At 46.6% G+C, this 13,986-nt stretch overlaps 4 protein-coding genes across 4 annotated transcripts; 2 read left to right on the top strand and 2 right to left on the bottom strand.

Moving 5' to 3' along the window:
• Positions 1–78: 78 nt before the first annotated feature.
• POJ06DRAFT_241330 (uncharacterized protein) lies at positions 79–660 on the bottom strand (the record flags this gene model as incomplete). The annotated part of the gene is made up of 3 exons (XM_056186128.1): positions 79–361; positions 426–472; positions 535–660. The coding sequence occupies 3 exons, from the start codon at positions 658–660 to the stop codon at positions 79–81; spliced, it is 456 nt and encodes a 151-aa protein (XP_056040130.1).
• A 1,534-nt stretch (positions 661–2,194) lies between these two features.
• Positions 2,195–3,541, top strand: POJ06DRAFT_263117 (glycoside hydrolase). Its single transcript, XM_056188832.1, has one exon. The coding sequence runs from the start codon at positions 2,413–2,415 to the stop codon at positions 3,433–3,435; it is 1,023 nt and encodes a 340-aa protein (XP_056040129.1). The 5' UTR covers positions 2,195–2,412; the 3' UTR covers positions 3,436–3,541.
• A 5,943-nt stretch (positions 3,542–9,484) lies between these two features.
• Positions 9,485–11,000, top strand: POJ06DRAFT_278810 (uncharacterized protein; the record flags this gene model as incomplete). Its single annotated transcript, XM_056189769.1, has 4 exons — positions 9,485–9,540; positions 9,568–10,073; positions 10,289–10,601; positions 10,651–11,000. The coding sequence occupies exons 2-4, from the start codon at positions 9,918–9,920 to the stop codon at positions 10,998–11,000; spliced, it is 819 nt and encodes a 272-aa protein (XP_056040128.1). The 5' UTR covers positions 9,485–9,540; positions 9,568–9,917.
• An 834-nt stretch (positions 11,001–11,834) lies between these two features.
• On the bottom strand, positions 11,835–12,999 carry POJ06DRAFT_263108 (uncharacterized protein). The gene has a single exon (XM_056188831.1). It carries the CDS (start codon positions 12,855–12,857, stop codon positions 11,985–11,987), a length of 873 nt encoding a protein of 290 aa, XP_056040127.1. The 5' UTR covers positions 12,858–12,999; the 3' UTR covers positions 11,835–11,984.
• Positions 13,000–13,986: the final 987 nt, after the last annotated feature.

Below are 13,986 nucleotides of genomic sequence, written 5' to 3'. Positions count from 1 at the left end.
GCATTAAATTCCTGCGCTGGGTCAGTACCTCACGGACAAATTCCTTGAGACTATTCACTGTGAATAATTCCCCCCTCTCTAGACAAAGTGCAGTGTAGGAGCTATTAGCCCATTTGATCGTCGGTAATATGTGTTAGATCCATAGGTCCGGCATGCACCATGGACTTGCACACAATAGCCGTATGACGTGGACCGCGTGGGGTTGAGGAACCGATCAATCTCACTGTCGATGTGACTTTCCTGTTCATTATTAATTGACCAAGTATAAGCGTAAATCAGAGCGGCCATCACTCGATTAGTATAGACATACCCGGAACGCGACGCTGGATCAGTTCTGGTCGCCACTGTGTGCATAAACCTCCTGCGGATACAGTAGGTTATTGTAGCAACGCTATGTGCGATTTGACCATACTGCACAAATGTACCGTTCGGCCGCAGAGAGAGGAGATTGATTGCTCATGGGACTAAGTAACTGAGACGCCATACTAACCCCATTATCATCACTAAAGTTAACAGTGTTCTGTCCGGACAAACCTGTGCGTCGGTGGCTTCTTCGCCAGAATCAGCGTACTCGTCGCTCTCGGTCCCGTCTACGTTGGTCCCTGAATACTTCGTCAAATGCCGGCGAAAGTTTTGAGCCCAGACGACTGGCAATCGCATTTGGGGCACTTGAATGTGCCTTGCGCCTCTCGCCAGCAATGATCAGGTACTCCTCGTTCCGTACCTTGAATGTTGCGTACTGTGGGTGCCGGTTCTGTCGATGATTGTAATAGGCTGGCCGCCTGTTGAAGCTCTGCCTGCCAGTTATATGTACCGGGCACCAACTATTCTGTAACATATAATAATCACCCTGCGAACCCTTACAGCCCCCGTCCGAGCCTCTACAACTGATGAAAACTTTTATAATCGATAACAAACTATCCAATAAAAATGAATGCCTTACAAGAACTAAAAGCAAAGCACCCGAGCATCCGAGCGGGAGGAACGCAGCCTGAGAGTTCGAGATCCGAGTGACTGCTCCGGCCGAGTGCTCCGTCGGTTCTGCGGTCCCGCACACAGGGGCCCGTCAATAGCCGTGGCCGGTTTGATACCCTCAGGAGCATGCATGTTCCTGACAACGTACCAAATATGACAAGGCTCCAATTTCCGTGTCGAAGAGTGGAGATCTACTTCTGAGAGGAACTCTAATCCCCGCATTATTTTGACTTCGATCAGGAATATATATACTGAAAGTGAATTAGTGAAACCAATATTGATAGTTCTCCAAACAAACTTGGTCTTGTCAAAATACATCTGTTCTTGGATGCTACTACTTCCCATATCCCTGGGGAAAGTCATCTTTGGCGGAGCCAAATGATGGTGGAGGGGACTTCGATCCTTCAAATCTGCCTGGAGAGTTCGGCGCGACATATGCATTCATTAGTGGTCAAACACTCAGTATCTGTTACCTTCTGGAGCCAATTCTTTCAGAATCTCCATGCTAATGGAGAGAATGTGCCTCCGAAGACCTGGCTAGGGAACGCCTTCAACGAAACTTGCTACGAGAAGTATATGGATGCCGTGAAAACGGCGGTGGTCATGTCATTATCGATCCACATAACTACATGCGTTAGGGTCGCGCCCTAGGTCTAACAGACTAAACGGGCAAGGAAACTGTTCCGCGACTATTCTGTCTATGCGAAAGAAGCTGCTTTGAACTCAAATTCCATTACTGAAAGACATAAAAATATGTAGTATAATTTGCGAAATCTTGCGCTTCAAATAAAAAGTCCCCATGATTTTCTACGGATAATTCTCAGGATTCATTTTTCGGGATCGGCTGCAATCAAAGGCAGATCAATCGCTACCGTATCCTGAAAGGATAGACAACCCCCCCCTTCCCTAAACCCTGAGTGTGGGAAAGCTAATTGTTTTAATTTTAATTGGTCAGTTATATTGGCACTCGTTAAGGTGCACTATCACTTGTAAGTACTGGTGCCATGAACCTCAAACAAGCTTCTTGGCCCATTGAGGATTCAGTGACTATTAAGGCTAACGTGCCTATTTAGCCGAAAAATGAACCCCTCTTTTACATTGAACTCTATTCCCGGAGACGTGCATGGATATTACTGTTATTTTGACGATTTTGTTAATGTGGAGCTAACTTTTACCTAAACGCCATTCACATTTGCCTCCTTTGAAAAGGATACCGTCCCGGGTATCCATTATAGGCAATTCACTTGTCATTATGAATAATAGTCGTCTTTGATTCACCCCGCATTCTTGTGTCGATTCGCCAAATCTGGAACGCTTACTGGTTAACAGCCTTGCTTGACATTAAAGGAAATAGTTACCCGAAAATTATAAAATGCAGCAAAGTTGTCCATTCTTGGAGCATCAACACCCCTGGAGCAACAAAAGAGTAGCTTGACGATGTGGATAACTAAATTTGCTTCGTGCCTTTTGTCGCTGCTGCCCACGGCATTGGCTGCTGTAGCCTACGGCGGCGTCAATGAAGGAGGGGGATCATTAGCTCCAGAAATCCTTCCTGGTGAGTTCGGGGTGACTTATGAGTTCATCAATTATACCAACACTCAATACTTCCTGGATAACGGAGTCAACATTTTCCGTATCACTCTTCTCCTCGAGCGGATGTGTCCACCAGCTACTGGACTCGGCAGAACCTTCAAAGAAACGTACTATGATGAATTCATTGATGCCGTGAACTTTATTACCAACGGCGGCGGTCATGTCATTATCGATCCACATAACTACATGCGTTACAACGGTTCAGTAATTGGAAATAGCTCTGATCCACATGCTGCTACGACAGACCAATTTGCAGAGTTTTGGCACGAAATTGCGAAGCGAACTAGGTTTAATCCTAGAGTTGTCTACGGTATTATGAATGAGCCTCACGACATGCCAACAGAATTGGTCTTCAAAAACGATCAGGCAGCAATTAACGCCATCCGATATGCGGGAGCTCGGCAGCTAATTCTTGAACCAGGAAACGGATGGACTGGCGCTAGCGATTGGACTCAACCAAGCTGTGAGGGATGCACTCCAAACTCTGAAGTGCTGACTAAGATCAGAGACCCTGGTCACAACATTGCCTTTGATATGCACCAGTACTTTGACATAGATGGTTCAGGAACTCATGATACATGCGTCAGTACCACAATTGGTACCGAGAGATTGTACAACGCTACTCAGTGGTTGAAGCAGAATGGTTATGAGGCGTTCCTGTCTGAATTTGGAGCGGGATCAAACCAATTGTGTTTTGACTGCGTCAATAACGTTCTTGACTTTTTGGACGAAAATGATGAGTGGATAGGATGGTCGTACTGGGCTGCGGGACCAATGTGGGGAGACTATTTCCAATCAATTGAGCCATACCAAGGACCCGAGTTTACTACTACCTGGCCCAATTGTCTAAAACCTCATTTGCCATAAACTGTATCTCCTTGATTATTTTTATTGTCGAAAGGGTTGGGGAGGAAGAAATTTTCCATAAAATGTTCCAAGGATACTTTTAAGAAATATATTAATTGGATGCAGCTAATGTCAAGGTTCACCCTTCCAGGCAAATACAACAGCTACATCAGCATCACACGCTACGAATCTAAAATCAGGGTTCGACCCCAGTATTCCAATGAGTTGATGCCTTTCTTTACCTGCTTTCTGGACATTAATTCTCCTAAAAAATTGTGCTAGGACACCAGTTTCCGTTAAAATATTCGGCATTTGGTACAAAACGCTTGAAGCCCTTACCACATTTTATCGGCGCTAACTATAAATGTATTCTTTGACTGTAGCAAGATATATCAAATGTACGTTAGAACTTTGTCCTACCGCGATGGGGCAGAAGCAGCCTTCGATTTAGGCTAGAGTTACAAACCTTTCCAGCGCACATCTTGGATGGTAGAAAACCTCTCCTTAAGCTTAATGTCATTATGCCAACACTACTAGTTCCTGCTGAATAGTTTTTTTTCTAGATCTTGTTAGATGTCACGAAACTCACCACGACGCCCTGGGCTGTATATTGCTGCCTCTAACTATGCGGCTCATTACTATAAGAATTCAGACCTTTCAGGCCTTGATCAGGCCCAGGGTTATATTTTCAGGGTTTGAAGAGAGGAATCGTTGATTCAAGCGAAAAGTCAAGCTCTAGCGAAAAGCCTTTTGCTGGATTACCAAAAGACCGGCACATGAGTGGGAGGAACCAGAGGAAGTCATGGAGAACACAATTTTTTCTCGCCTCAACAAAATTTTAGTCACAAATATGCGTCAAACAGGCCTGGGTTATATGTATCTATAGTCTTAAGTGAAGTGAAGTGAAAGTCGACTCGAGTTAGCCAACAGTTGGACCAGCCAAACTTGCATTTTCAGGGTTAGGTCAGCACTGACCTTCGTTCTCAGCCACGCATATGCCGTAATCTACAAACCTTACCGTCAACTGCTCACACGCCAGACTCGCATTGCGAGTGTTGTGCGAATTAGATAGATTCTGGTCGTCGATGTTGCCATGAGCCCATGACCCTCTTTACAGGGCAAGTGAACCCTGCACCCATGGGAGCGACTGGCTTGCCTTGCCCAAATTTCAGGGTTCGGGCCTGCACAACCCGTCAAGTGTGCGACGTTTGAAGCATATCACCACACATCTGTTAACAACAGCGTGCAATGGGGGAATGCGAGTGACTCTGGCAAAATGACTAGTGTGATGGCGCGCATCGCTCCAAAATACAAATCGCCACTGGATTTATGCCTGCAGCGGGTGACACTGATCGTGCGGGGCCGGGCCGAGCCACATACCATTAGAACCGAGTCGGTGAGTTCTGATGTTTGAGGGTTAGGTCTCTTGCGGGATGTGAGCGAGATACCGGCAGTCTAATTGTTGCAAAACGAACCCGAAAGTTCCAATCTTTCACCTACTGCCACTGCATTTTTGAGGGTTAGGGCAGCATATTCGACAATGCACTTAGCCATATAGACCATTTACCTGATTATGTCGTGGTGGCAAAGGCCACACGCGCCGGGTGGGCGCCGAATTCTTGTTAGCCGTCCGGTACCGCTAATCCATAATAATACTTTCAGCAATAACATTGCTGGCAACCCGTAGGCTGGTCGACCTAATACGAGAACGCGTTTTCTTGTACCATCCATATACCCCCCATTTCTCGCAATTTTAGGGTTAGGTGTTGCGAACACGGCGGAATCAAGCCGTTAAGTGACGACACGCTAAAACCTGTTTCACCGGTCGTTACCCGGTGCGAACGTCGCAGACGACAGGTTTAGGCCCTGCACCATTCAACAAAGTGCCACTTTTTCGCTCAAATAGGTTTAGCTACCTTCCTAATTGAGTACGATAAAGTGCCAAAAGGTGCGACTTTTTCCACTTTTAATCAAGGCCGAAAAAGTGTAACTTTTTCGCAAAATAGGCATAGCTTATCATTCAAATAATTGGCTCCATTAGTAATCAAAATTACAACGATATCCTCTCCTCTTCAACCCCACCACCGTAACTCCCATCATCAGTCCCATCACCGCCATTCCATCGTCTTTAGCCCTTATTCATGGCTCCACGACGCCCTCAATAGAAGCCAGTAGAGGCGCTGAATATTCAAATTATCGACTATTCAGCGCCTGAAGATACGATTCACTGCTAGCCTTTGCTCGATGCCCAGCTTTCACTCGATGCCCAGCCTCAAGTCCATCCGGAATCACAACCGTCACAACCATCAACGCCCTCCCAGTCTTCTATAGCTATAGAGGATCGGATTGAATGGTCCCCTGATATGATACGAGTGTTGTTCACAGAGCTTCTTGAACAGGCACAGGGTGGCAAACGTGCTGATTCTGGATTTAAGAAGGAGGCGTGGGATGCTGTCCTAAGAGAGGTTCAGAGTGTCTATACTGGTCCTTATACCATCCCTTTACAGACGGTTAAGCAGAAGGAGCAGGCGGTTAAAGGTCTTTATAATGACTGGAAATTCTTGCGGGAGCAGTCTGGCTTTGGGTGGGATGAAGAGGCGGCTATGATCACTGCATCAGATGAAGCCTGGAATGATGTTATTGCTGTAAGTTATCTTTTATTAAACTTTTGATAATACCTTTAACTTCATATTATAACTATATATCGATAGCATCGCAAATCCTGCAAATGGCATAGAAACAACTTCCTCCCACACTGGTATACTTGAAGAGCTATATGATTCATCGATAGCTACTGGCACTAGAGCAAGAACCTTTGATTCAGGATCTTCTTCAACATCCTCTTCGTCATCAATCCGAAAACGTAGCCGTAGTCGATTAGACCCCTCTTCTGAATCAAACTCTAGGAAGAGGACGGATCATGAGGATAGTGATACAATTCTTGCCGCTATAAATCGATCAATTGATGGCCGGAAGTCAAATCCAGTGTCGTGAATCCTTCCTGAGTGTTTCGTACCTCGGATTCGTACCTCGGAGACCTTCACAAAGATTGACGTCAGCATGCATGAGCCGCAGCCATCGCATCGCAAAATCTTTGCTCCGTGGTCCTTCCGAGACTACGTCATGACTTCTTCTTTTTTCGTCTTTGTTGTTCTTTAGATGATGTCATTATTGTTTCGTTAGTTTCCGTGCGCCCGGCTTAGTCCGAGGCTAAAAGTATTTCGTCAAGAGTTGTACGCCGGAGAAGTGTATATAAGGAAGGGTTGAAACCCGTTCTCCGGCATAGTTAATATTCTAAAATATATCGGCATAAGCCACAAGCTTTCTTGTCCATATAGTATTCAGGGTTCAGGCGTAAACTCTCACATCCAGTCAGGGCAATTGAGTTAGTGTCTATGGAGTATTATGATAGACTGTCAGAGGATGATTTTGATCGTGCCACTAATAAGTTATCAGATGAGATTAAAGCATTAGTGTTTGTTAGTCTTCCAAGGAGGGATATAAGGGATAAATGGCTTGAAAGACATGCCCAAATAACCTTTAAATTATTTTAATAATAATAAATACTCCTGATAATCCCTCCACATCCGCTGAGCTATCTCCTCCCTCTTATTATTCATATATGCACTCCCAGTACGCTTTATATCTCCAGATATCTCTTGTATGACTTCATCTTCTAGCTCAACCTCTGCAAGTTGCTCATGATAATATCTTCATATTGACGAATGAAGTTATATAAACCACAGAGAGCTAGAACTAGATCAATCTGTGTCTCCATTGAGTACTCCGCAACCTGCCCTAATATCTTGAACTTCCTCTTTACAACTCCAAATATTCGCTCTATTACATTACGTAAAAGAGCATGTCGTAGGTTAAACAGCTCATGTGCATTCTCAGGCCTAGATTAATATAGATATTAGTAACTTATAACTTAATTTAAGTTATAAAGATAATAAAGATAATAATAAGAGCTATTATCACTTACTTCCTATCTGCAAGCCTTTGCTCCTTCTGTCAGGAACGCGATGGGCCACGTGCGGCTGAGGCGACGCACGTCGTACGCGACCTCGCGTACGTGTCCTTCTTGGTGTGGTTTGCGTGGCTTTCTTGGTTTGGTTTGCGTGGCTTTCTTGGTTTGGTTTGCGTGGCTTTCTTGGTTTGGTTTGCGTGGCTTTCTTGGTTTGGTTTGCGTGGCTTTCTTGGTTTGGTTTGCGTGGCTTCTTGGTTGTGTCATGTTACGTGTTCTTAGTTGTTCGGTGCGCTGCCTGGGCTGACAGAAGATAAAAGGAGGGGTTTGTCCTCGCTGTCAGTCCAAGCAAGAAGTCTTGTATTCTCGAATAGATCTTGTCTTGCATACATTTCCCAGTCTAGTCCAGTCCAGTCCAGCACTGTCCCAGTCCTAGTCTAGTCCAGTCCAGTCCAGCACTGTCCCAGTCCTAGTCTAGTCCAGTCCAGTACAGTCCAGCCCTGTCCTGTCTCGTCCCGTTACACCTTCAAATGATATCGAACTCCACGATAAGGACTCATAATATAGTCACTATTACCATATCCTGCATCACCAAGCCAGTATTTCCCTTTCGAGGTATTAAACCCATGACGAGACTGAGCATCTGAAAGACCCCTTCCATCATGAGTAGATCCTTCAAGCTATTAGCATCCATGTACAAAGCTGAACACAGCTATTAAGTATGTACAAAACGAAAATCAACTACCAATGTAAGGGGATCGGACTAGACTTAGTACAAGAATATATTCTGAGAATACAAGACTTCTTCACTGATCTGGTAAAACCCTCCTTTTATAACTACCAGCAGGGCTGTGGCGGATGCGGATATCCGCCAAATTTTCCCATATCCGCATCCGCCATCCGCCAAATTTTCCGCCCTTTCAACAGCATGGCGGATACGGATCCGCCAAATCCGCCATCCGCCTTTAAAAATTTGCAAAATTCCTTAATAGTTATTATATATATATTTTCTTCAAAAATTTCGTAAAGTTCACTAACATGATCTTTGAATTTTCTAAATGGACTCGCTGTAGCGGACGCAACTTATTTGGTCGGTGATCCCGGCTACATGTGAGCGTGTACGACAGTGCTAGCATAATGCAAGGTAAGGGTTAGGGCTAACCATGACCCTAACCCTGTTCGATTTTGACCTTGTTTTCAATTTAATTAAGAATATACGGATTATCCGCCATCTGTATCCGCGGCGGATATCGTATCCGCCTATCCGCCTACAGCCCTGACTACCAGATCACTATTATCTGCACATACGTGCTCTAAGGCACGGCAAGGAGTAAAAGAAACGTCTAAGGCGTAAGAAAGACGTATTTGTATAACTTACGCGTATTTACGCTTATTGTGGGTGCGCCTCATGCGCCTCACCCATATCTTGCGTTGCTTTTTTTTGGCAACCAGCGCGTATTTGCATGACTTGGCACCACGTGTATGTCGCATGGCTTTGTCTAGCCCTGACAACCAATCTCCATCGGTAACAGGTACTAACACCTAACCCACGACCTGATATCATCCGATCCGAAAGCCGGGTGGTCAGCAGTTAGATCATCGCCCATATGACATTGCTTACCAAGGACGGAGCGGGAGAGAACGACGGTGAAGGATGGAGAAGGACTGCGGAGCCAGCAGGATGCGTGCGGCTGGTGGCGAGCCCGATAAACCAGTGGGGATTCATTCAGTCTTCCACACGAATCTCATACGGCCCGCGAGCGGCTCTCCCCTACCGAGTCACACCCGGACTGATTGGCACACCCCATGCAATACTAGTGGACAGCGGAGAGGAGCATACTGTGAACGAGATTCTTGCGGAGCGACGGATTCGTCAGGGGCGAGGCCATAGGCACAATATCTTGTAAAGTGGAGCTGTTCTCAGGATCCTTACCTGGACAATAGCACAAAACACCGAAAACACAGCTGCTTTAGACATTTGGGGCCGAAAAAAAGCCATGGGAGCGGGCTAGCATAGGCTAGGGTAGGCACCTACTGATAGGCGATAGGGCGTAGGATATGCCTGCAGGGGCCAGTGGGTGATTCGACTTCGGCTTCGTTACTTCGCCGCCGGTAACTGGCCATTCTATTAGTCACGTGACACAAGTCGAACGTATTCGGAGGACCTTCATTCCCTATTCCTCCTCCTCTCTTTTTCCTTTCCTCCTAAACCCTGAACTTGTTCGTACAATCTGTCAGTTAGATAATAAAGCGTTAGGCTCTCACAACATCTTTACTCTCGAGTCACGACATCCATCCATCTCCTTCAAAATAATGGCCAATTCCCCCGCGGCAGCTGGTTCATCTGCATCTTTGCCTTCCCGGCCATATTCCAAGCCGACAACTTACATCGATTTTTTGAATCCATTGCTCTGGATGCTGTTCACGAACCTCGCGTTCTCTTTTGGCCCTTCGATCGTGCAAGCAAGTGACGCTGATGCCGAAACCCAAGTCGTAATACTGAGTTTCGGGGGGGTTGCTATTTGTATTCAGCAAGATGTTCGAAGTTGTTACGGTGGGTGGATTGATAGCACATTTACCGTCATTGTCCGGCCGAACTGTGACTACCACTATCTTGCTAGCCGCTTACATCGGGCTCTTCGGACCATTGTTTTTCTCGGGTCTAACTCTATTCACACTCGCCAAGTTTATGGTATGGTCGTTATCTCTCGGTTTGTTTTTCGGTATTTGCTTGGCCTTTGGTTTAAGTAAATCTGAATCGAGAAATAAGATGGATGACAGAGATATAGGAAGACTGGTAGTCTTAAAGTGTCTGATGTGGGTGCATAATAGTTCTGTCAGATACCTCTTGTTCACTGAATACACGGCCGCGTCTTGGAGCGGTATCTCGGGCGATACTTTGACCAGGGCGGGCCGGACTCCTCTCTCATTACCAACGACTGGCTGCAGCAGAACATCCGCGTGGGCACGCTCGGCGAACACTACCCGAACTTCACCTCGATCATGGAGGGTGACACGCCGTCCTTCTTCCCGCTGATGCCCAACGGGCTCGCCGTCCCAGAGCATCCCCAGTATGGTGGATGGGGTGGCCGCTTCAAGCCGCTCGACGCCTCCCGCCGCGCCAACACCTTTACCGACGCGACCGACTGGGTGCGCGGTAAGAACGGCATGTTCTTCATGACGGCCTACGGCAGCGTCTGGCGGTGTCGCCAAGCCTTCAGTACGACTTTGCCGCCCGCATGCAGTGGACCGTCTCCGGCGACTTCCAGGCCAACAACCACCCTGCCGTCGCCATCATCAATGGCACTTGTGGACCGACTTCCAGTTGGCCTTCCGCTCGGGCAGCATCATCGTGCTGGACGCCTCCGACAGCTGGGATCCCGATGCGAACGAGGAGCTCACCTTCGACTGGATGTACTATCCCGACGTGAACATCCGGCTCCAGGGCAATATAAGGGTTGTAAACGAGTACGTGAAGATCGAGAAGCTGAACGACAATGGGAGCGTCGTTCGCGTCACCCCGAAGCGGGAGATTGCGAGTTTAACCTCTCCTTTTTTCTCCCTCTCTTCTTCTTTCCTCTTCCTGCCCTTCCAAAATTTCTTTCTCTTTCTCTTATAATGCCTATGCTAAAGCACATCTTCCCTAGCCCATGCACATCATCCTCAGCGTGGGCGACAGCCGAAACTCCACGACCAGTATGACGACTTATCGGCATTGATTGAGTTCAGGACAGTAACGTTATAGCTCTCTTTGGCCGGCGCGGAAAGGGTGTTTCATGATTTTAGCTCCATGATTTATAAGCTTTTATTCGTGACTAGGGCTCTCGACCGGTTGAAAAACCTAATAGCTCTCCCAGTTTCAATGGAAAAGTTTACCAAGGGGCCGGCCCTAAAGGATCCTTGAAGACCTTGATCAAATGTAGTAAGACGACTCCGCGCTGACTGTTCCCATACATCATCTATCAACTGATTAGCCAAAACGATGTTCGTATTACACGGAAATCGATAGCACCTTACCAGGAAAAAGGGAACGACCCTTGACCGATGCGACAAAGGTACTGTCACAAACGGTGGCAACTGCGTACTCCGAGTCGGAGTAGTCGAGGAGCTCTTTGTCAGAAAGATAGTGCCTCTTAATAGAAATTGTTCGTAATGTTTTATTATTCTTATTCTACTTTCTAAAAGGGGGTGCAACCCCTTTCATAATACCACGCTCGATCTCCTGGAAGCCAGGTGACTGGCCACCAGTAGCTCCGCCCTCATCCTGCAGGCTCTTGCCCGACGGGTCTCTTGCGATGCCTGCCTTCTGCGCTCTCGAAAGCTGATTGTCGCGGAGTCAGAGGCCTGGATACGGAGAACACTGTCAACTCTTTGGTCATAACATGATAAGCACAGTCAAGGGTCGACCTGAGGCGCGCCAAGGAAGGTCTCCCAGGATGCGCGAACAGATAAACATTGTCTTCAACTATATCTCATTACAATTTTTATATTTAAATGTAAAATAAAATTATATTGATTAATAATAAAAAATAATTTTATGTGGAAACCTTGACGAGGAAGAACTGTTTGCTCCTTTTGTTCATGTAATTTGCTGCAAAATCTTTTAGGCATTCTCAAGAGTGACTTTGAATTCTGGCGGAATCGTCTTGGTAAGTTGCAAGAAATCATTCAGAATCACATCACTAGGCCCTCCGGTCAACGAGATCTTCAACAATACGTTTGTCTCGTTGCTCGAAGATTTTGGAACAGACAGAACCAGAGGGCGCGCATTGCCAATGATTTCGTGGACAGCATCCGGAGCTCCAGAAGGCCTCAATCGCTGCAATTCACTGAAGAGGCTCTCAACACTGACCGATAAGTTTCCGGCATTCGCTAGTGCGTACGCCGCCTGTCGGAAGCGTTCTGTAAAAGACACCGCATCTGTCCGCGAACAAACTCCATGACGGTCCTCGCAACTAGCAAGCAGCTGCACAGACCTGTTCCCGCCTGCACAAACTGCAGAGCCAGCATAGCAACAATCAAGCATGGCAAAGACATCCAGATTTTCCATATAATCATCCGTAGACGCTAGAATATAGTCGTGGATATTGCTCCAAAACATCTTCTGACTTCCGTTCTCCGATATAAGCTGTAACCTATCTGCCATGTCAATGACGCCACGACCGATATATGCGATGATCAGTAGGGATCTGGACCGTAAAAGCCGGTCCACCTTAGCGCATATCCGCCTGTGGACATCATACCCAACAAATTTGGAAGTCCTCTCGATAGCGAAGTCCTCAACATCATTGATCCCAAACACGTCCCGCATACAATCGGAAAAAGTGATAGCATCTTTATCAGCCCCAGTGGCATCATCCTCAAATCTAAATATAAAAACTTCGATTCTTTGATAGCTCCGCGCTTCGACGGCTTCTTGGAGCTTTGCATGAAACTCCTCGATAGGAATGGTCGCTGAGGTCGGAGTAGTTGACATTATTTTGGTCAGTGTAGCGTATAGAAATGCTATCTCAAGGACGAGTAGTATGGAAGAGACAGAAGCGACAGAATTGCCAGTTCCTAAAAGTTCGAATTTTGGCTTAGTAGAAGGGGGACAATGGTTCTTTGAGAAAGGTTAGGCGGATTGCCAACGCGGTTAGGGTAGACTCTATCACATTCTATCGTTGCCCCCGAGTTCTTTGTCCATCAGCCTTAGTTTAATGAATTCATCTGCATTTTTTAGCAAATTTCAATTCGGTTATTCCATCTTTGGGTCCTCTACCAGTATCCTCTCCTTTGCTTTCTGAAGTCGGCTAGCCTAACCCTAATCATTCTACAAATCAAGGACTGTTCGAGCAAATTCACGTGCAATCTCGCAGCAATGGCAGAGACAGAATCGCCGATTTCGCCGCTATTTAAACCCACTCTCACTATCCACGAAAGCGCCCAGTGGTTGAGGCGATATTGTCGGCCGACAGTTCCCCGGGCAAAGAGTACCCGTGTCTCTTGGTCGACAAATCTGCTCCAAGACGTTCTCCATATCAGACTTTAACTCACGTCCATTAAGACAATGGGATCGACAATTATGGCAAATTTTTTCTTCGAGAAAAAATGATGTATTATGAAAAAAACTGTATCGATCTTGTTGCATTCCAAAGGTCCAAACGGCTGACTGTCCGTCAACCAGTAAAAAATGCTATCTGGATAAAGCTTAGTTTACCAACCAAAATCTAACTGTCTGGTCCATGTCCACCGAAACTAGCTGATTTGTCTTTCGAAGGTAATGCAGACACCCCGCGCCAGACTTGATCCTGGTCAAGTTGATGAAGTCGCTCCTCTTGGGAGCAGACCTCCACTTCTGATTTTGCAGCATGTCGTAGACATTCACACCGCCCTCGGTGCCTTTATACGCCAACATCATTCCGTTGCTGTCCTCCAGCCACTGCACCGAATCGATCTCCGAAAACATTCCATGATGTCTTTCTCTGCCCTTTAACTGCCACTTTTGCTCCTGCTCGCCACGAAGCGGATTCCATACATATACAACGCCAGACTGTCCACCGGCCGCCAGGTGATGTCCTTCGTGGCTCCAAGCTAGACATCTCACCCAGGATGTCGAAACGGCA

The sequence above is a fragment of the Lipomyces tetrasporus genome (genome assembly GCF_029532465.1).
Source record: "Lipomyces tetrasporus strain NRRL Y-64009 chromosome Unknown POJ06scaffold_13, whole genome shotgun sequence".
NCBI classification, from domain to species: Eukaryota; Fungi; Ascomycota; class Lipomycetes; order Lipomycetales; family Lipomycetaceae; genus Lipomyces; species Lipomyces tetrasporus.
The sequence above is the reverse complement of the archived record's forward strand: the minus strand, read 5'-3'. Positions and strand labels throughout refer to the sequence as shown.

Bases quoted from the DNA above. Each gene is read 5' to 3' on its own strand.
- POJ06DRAFT_263117 (XM_056188832.1), top strand. From the start codon at position 2,413: ATGTGGATAACTAAATTTGCTTCGTGCCTTTTGTCGCTGCTGCCCACG.
- POJ06DRAFT_263108 (XM_056188831.1), bottom strand. From the start codon at position 12,857: ATGTCAACTACTCCGACCTCAGCGACCATTCCTATCGAGGAGTTTCAT.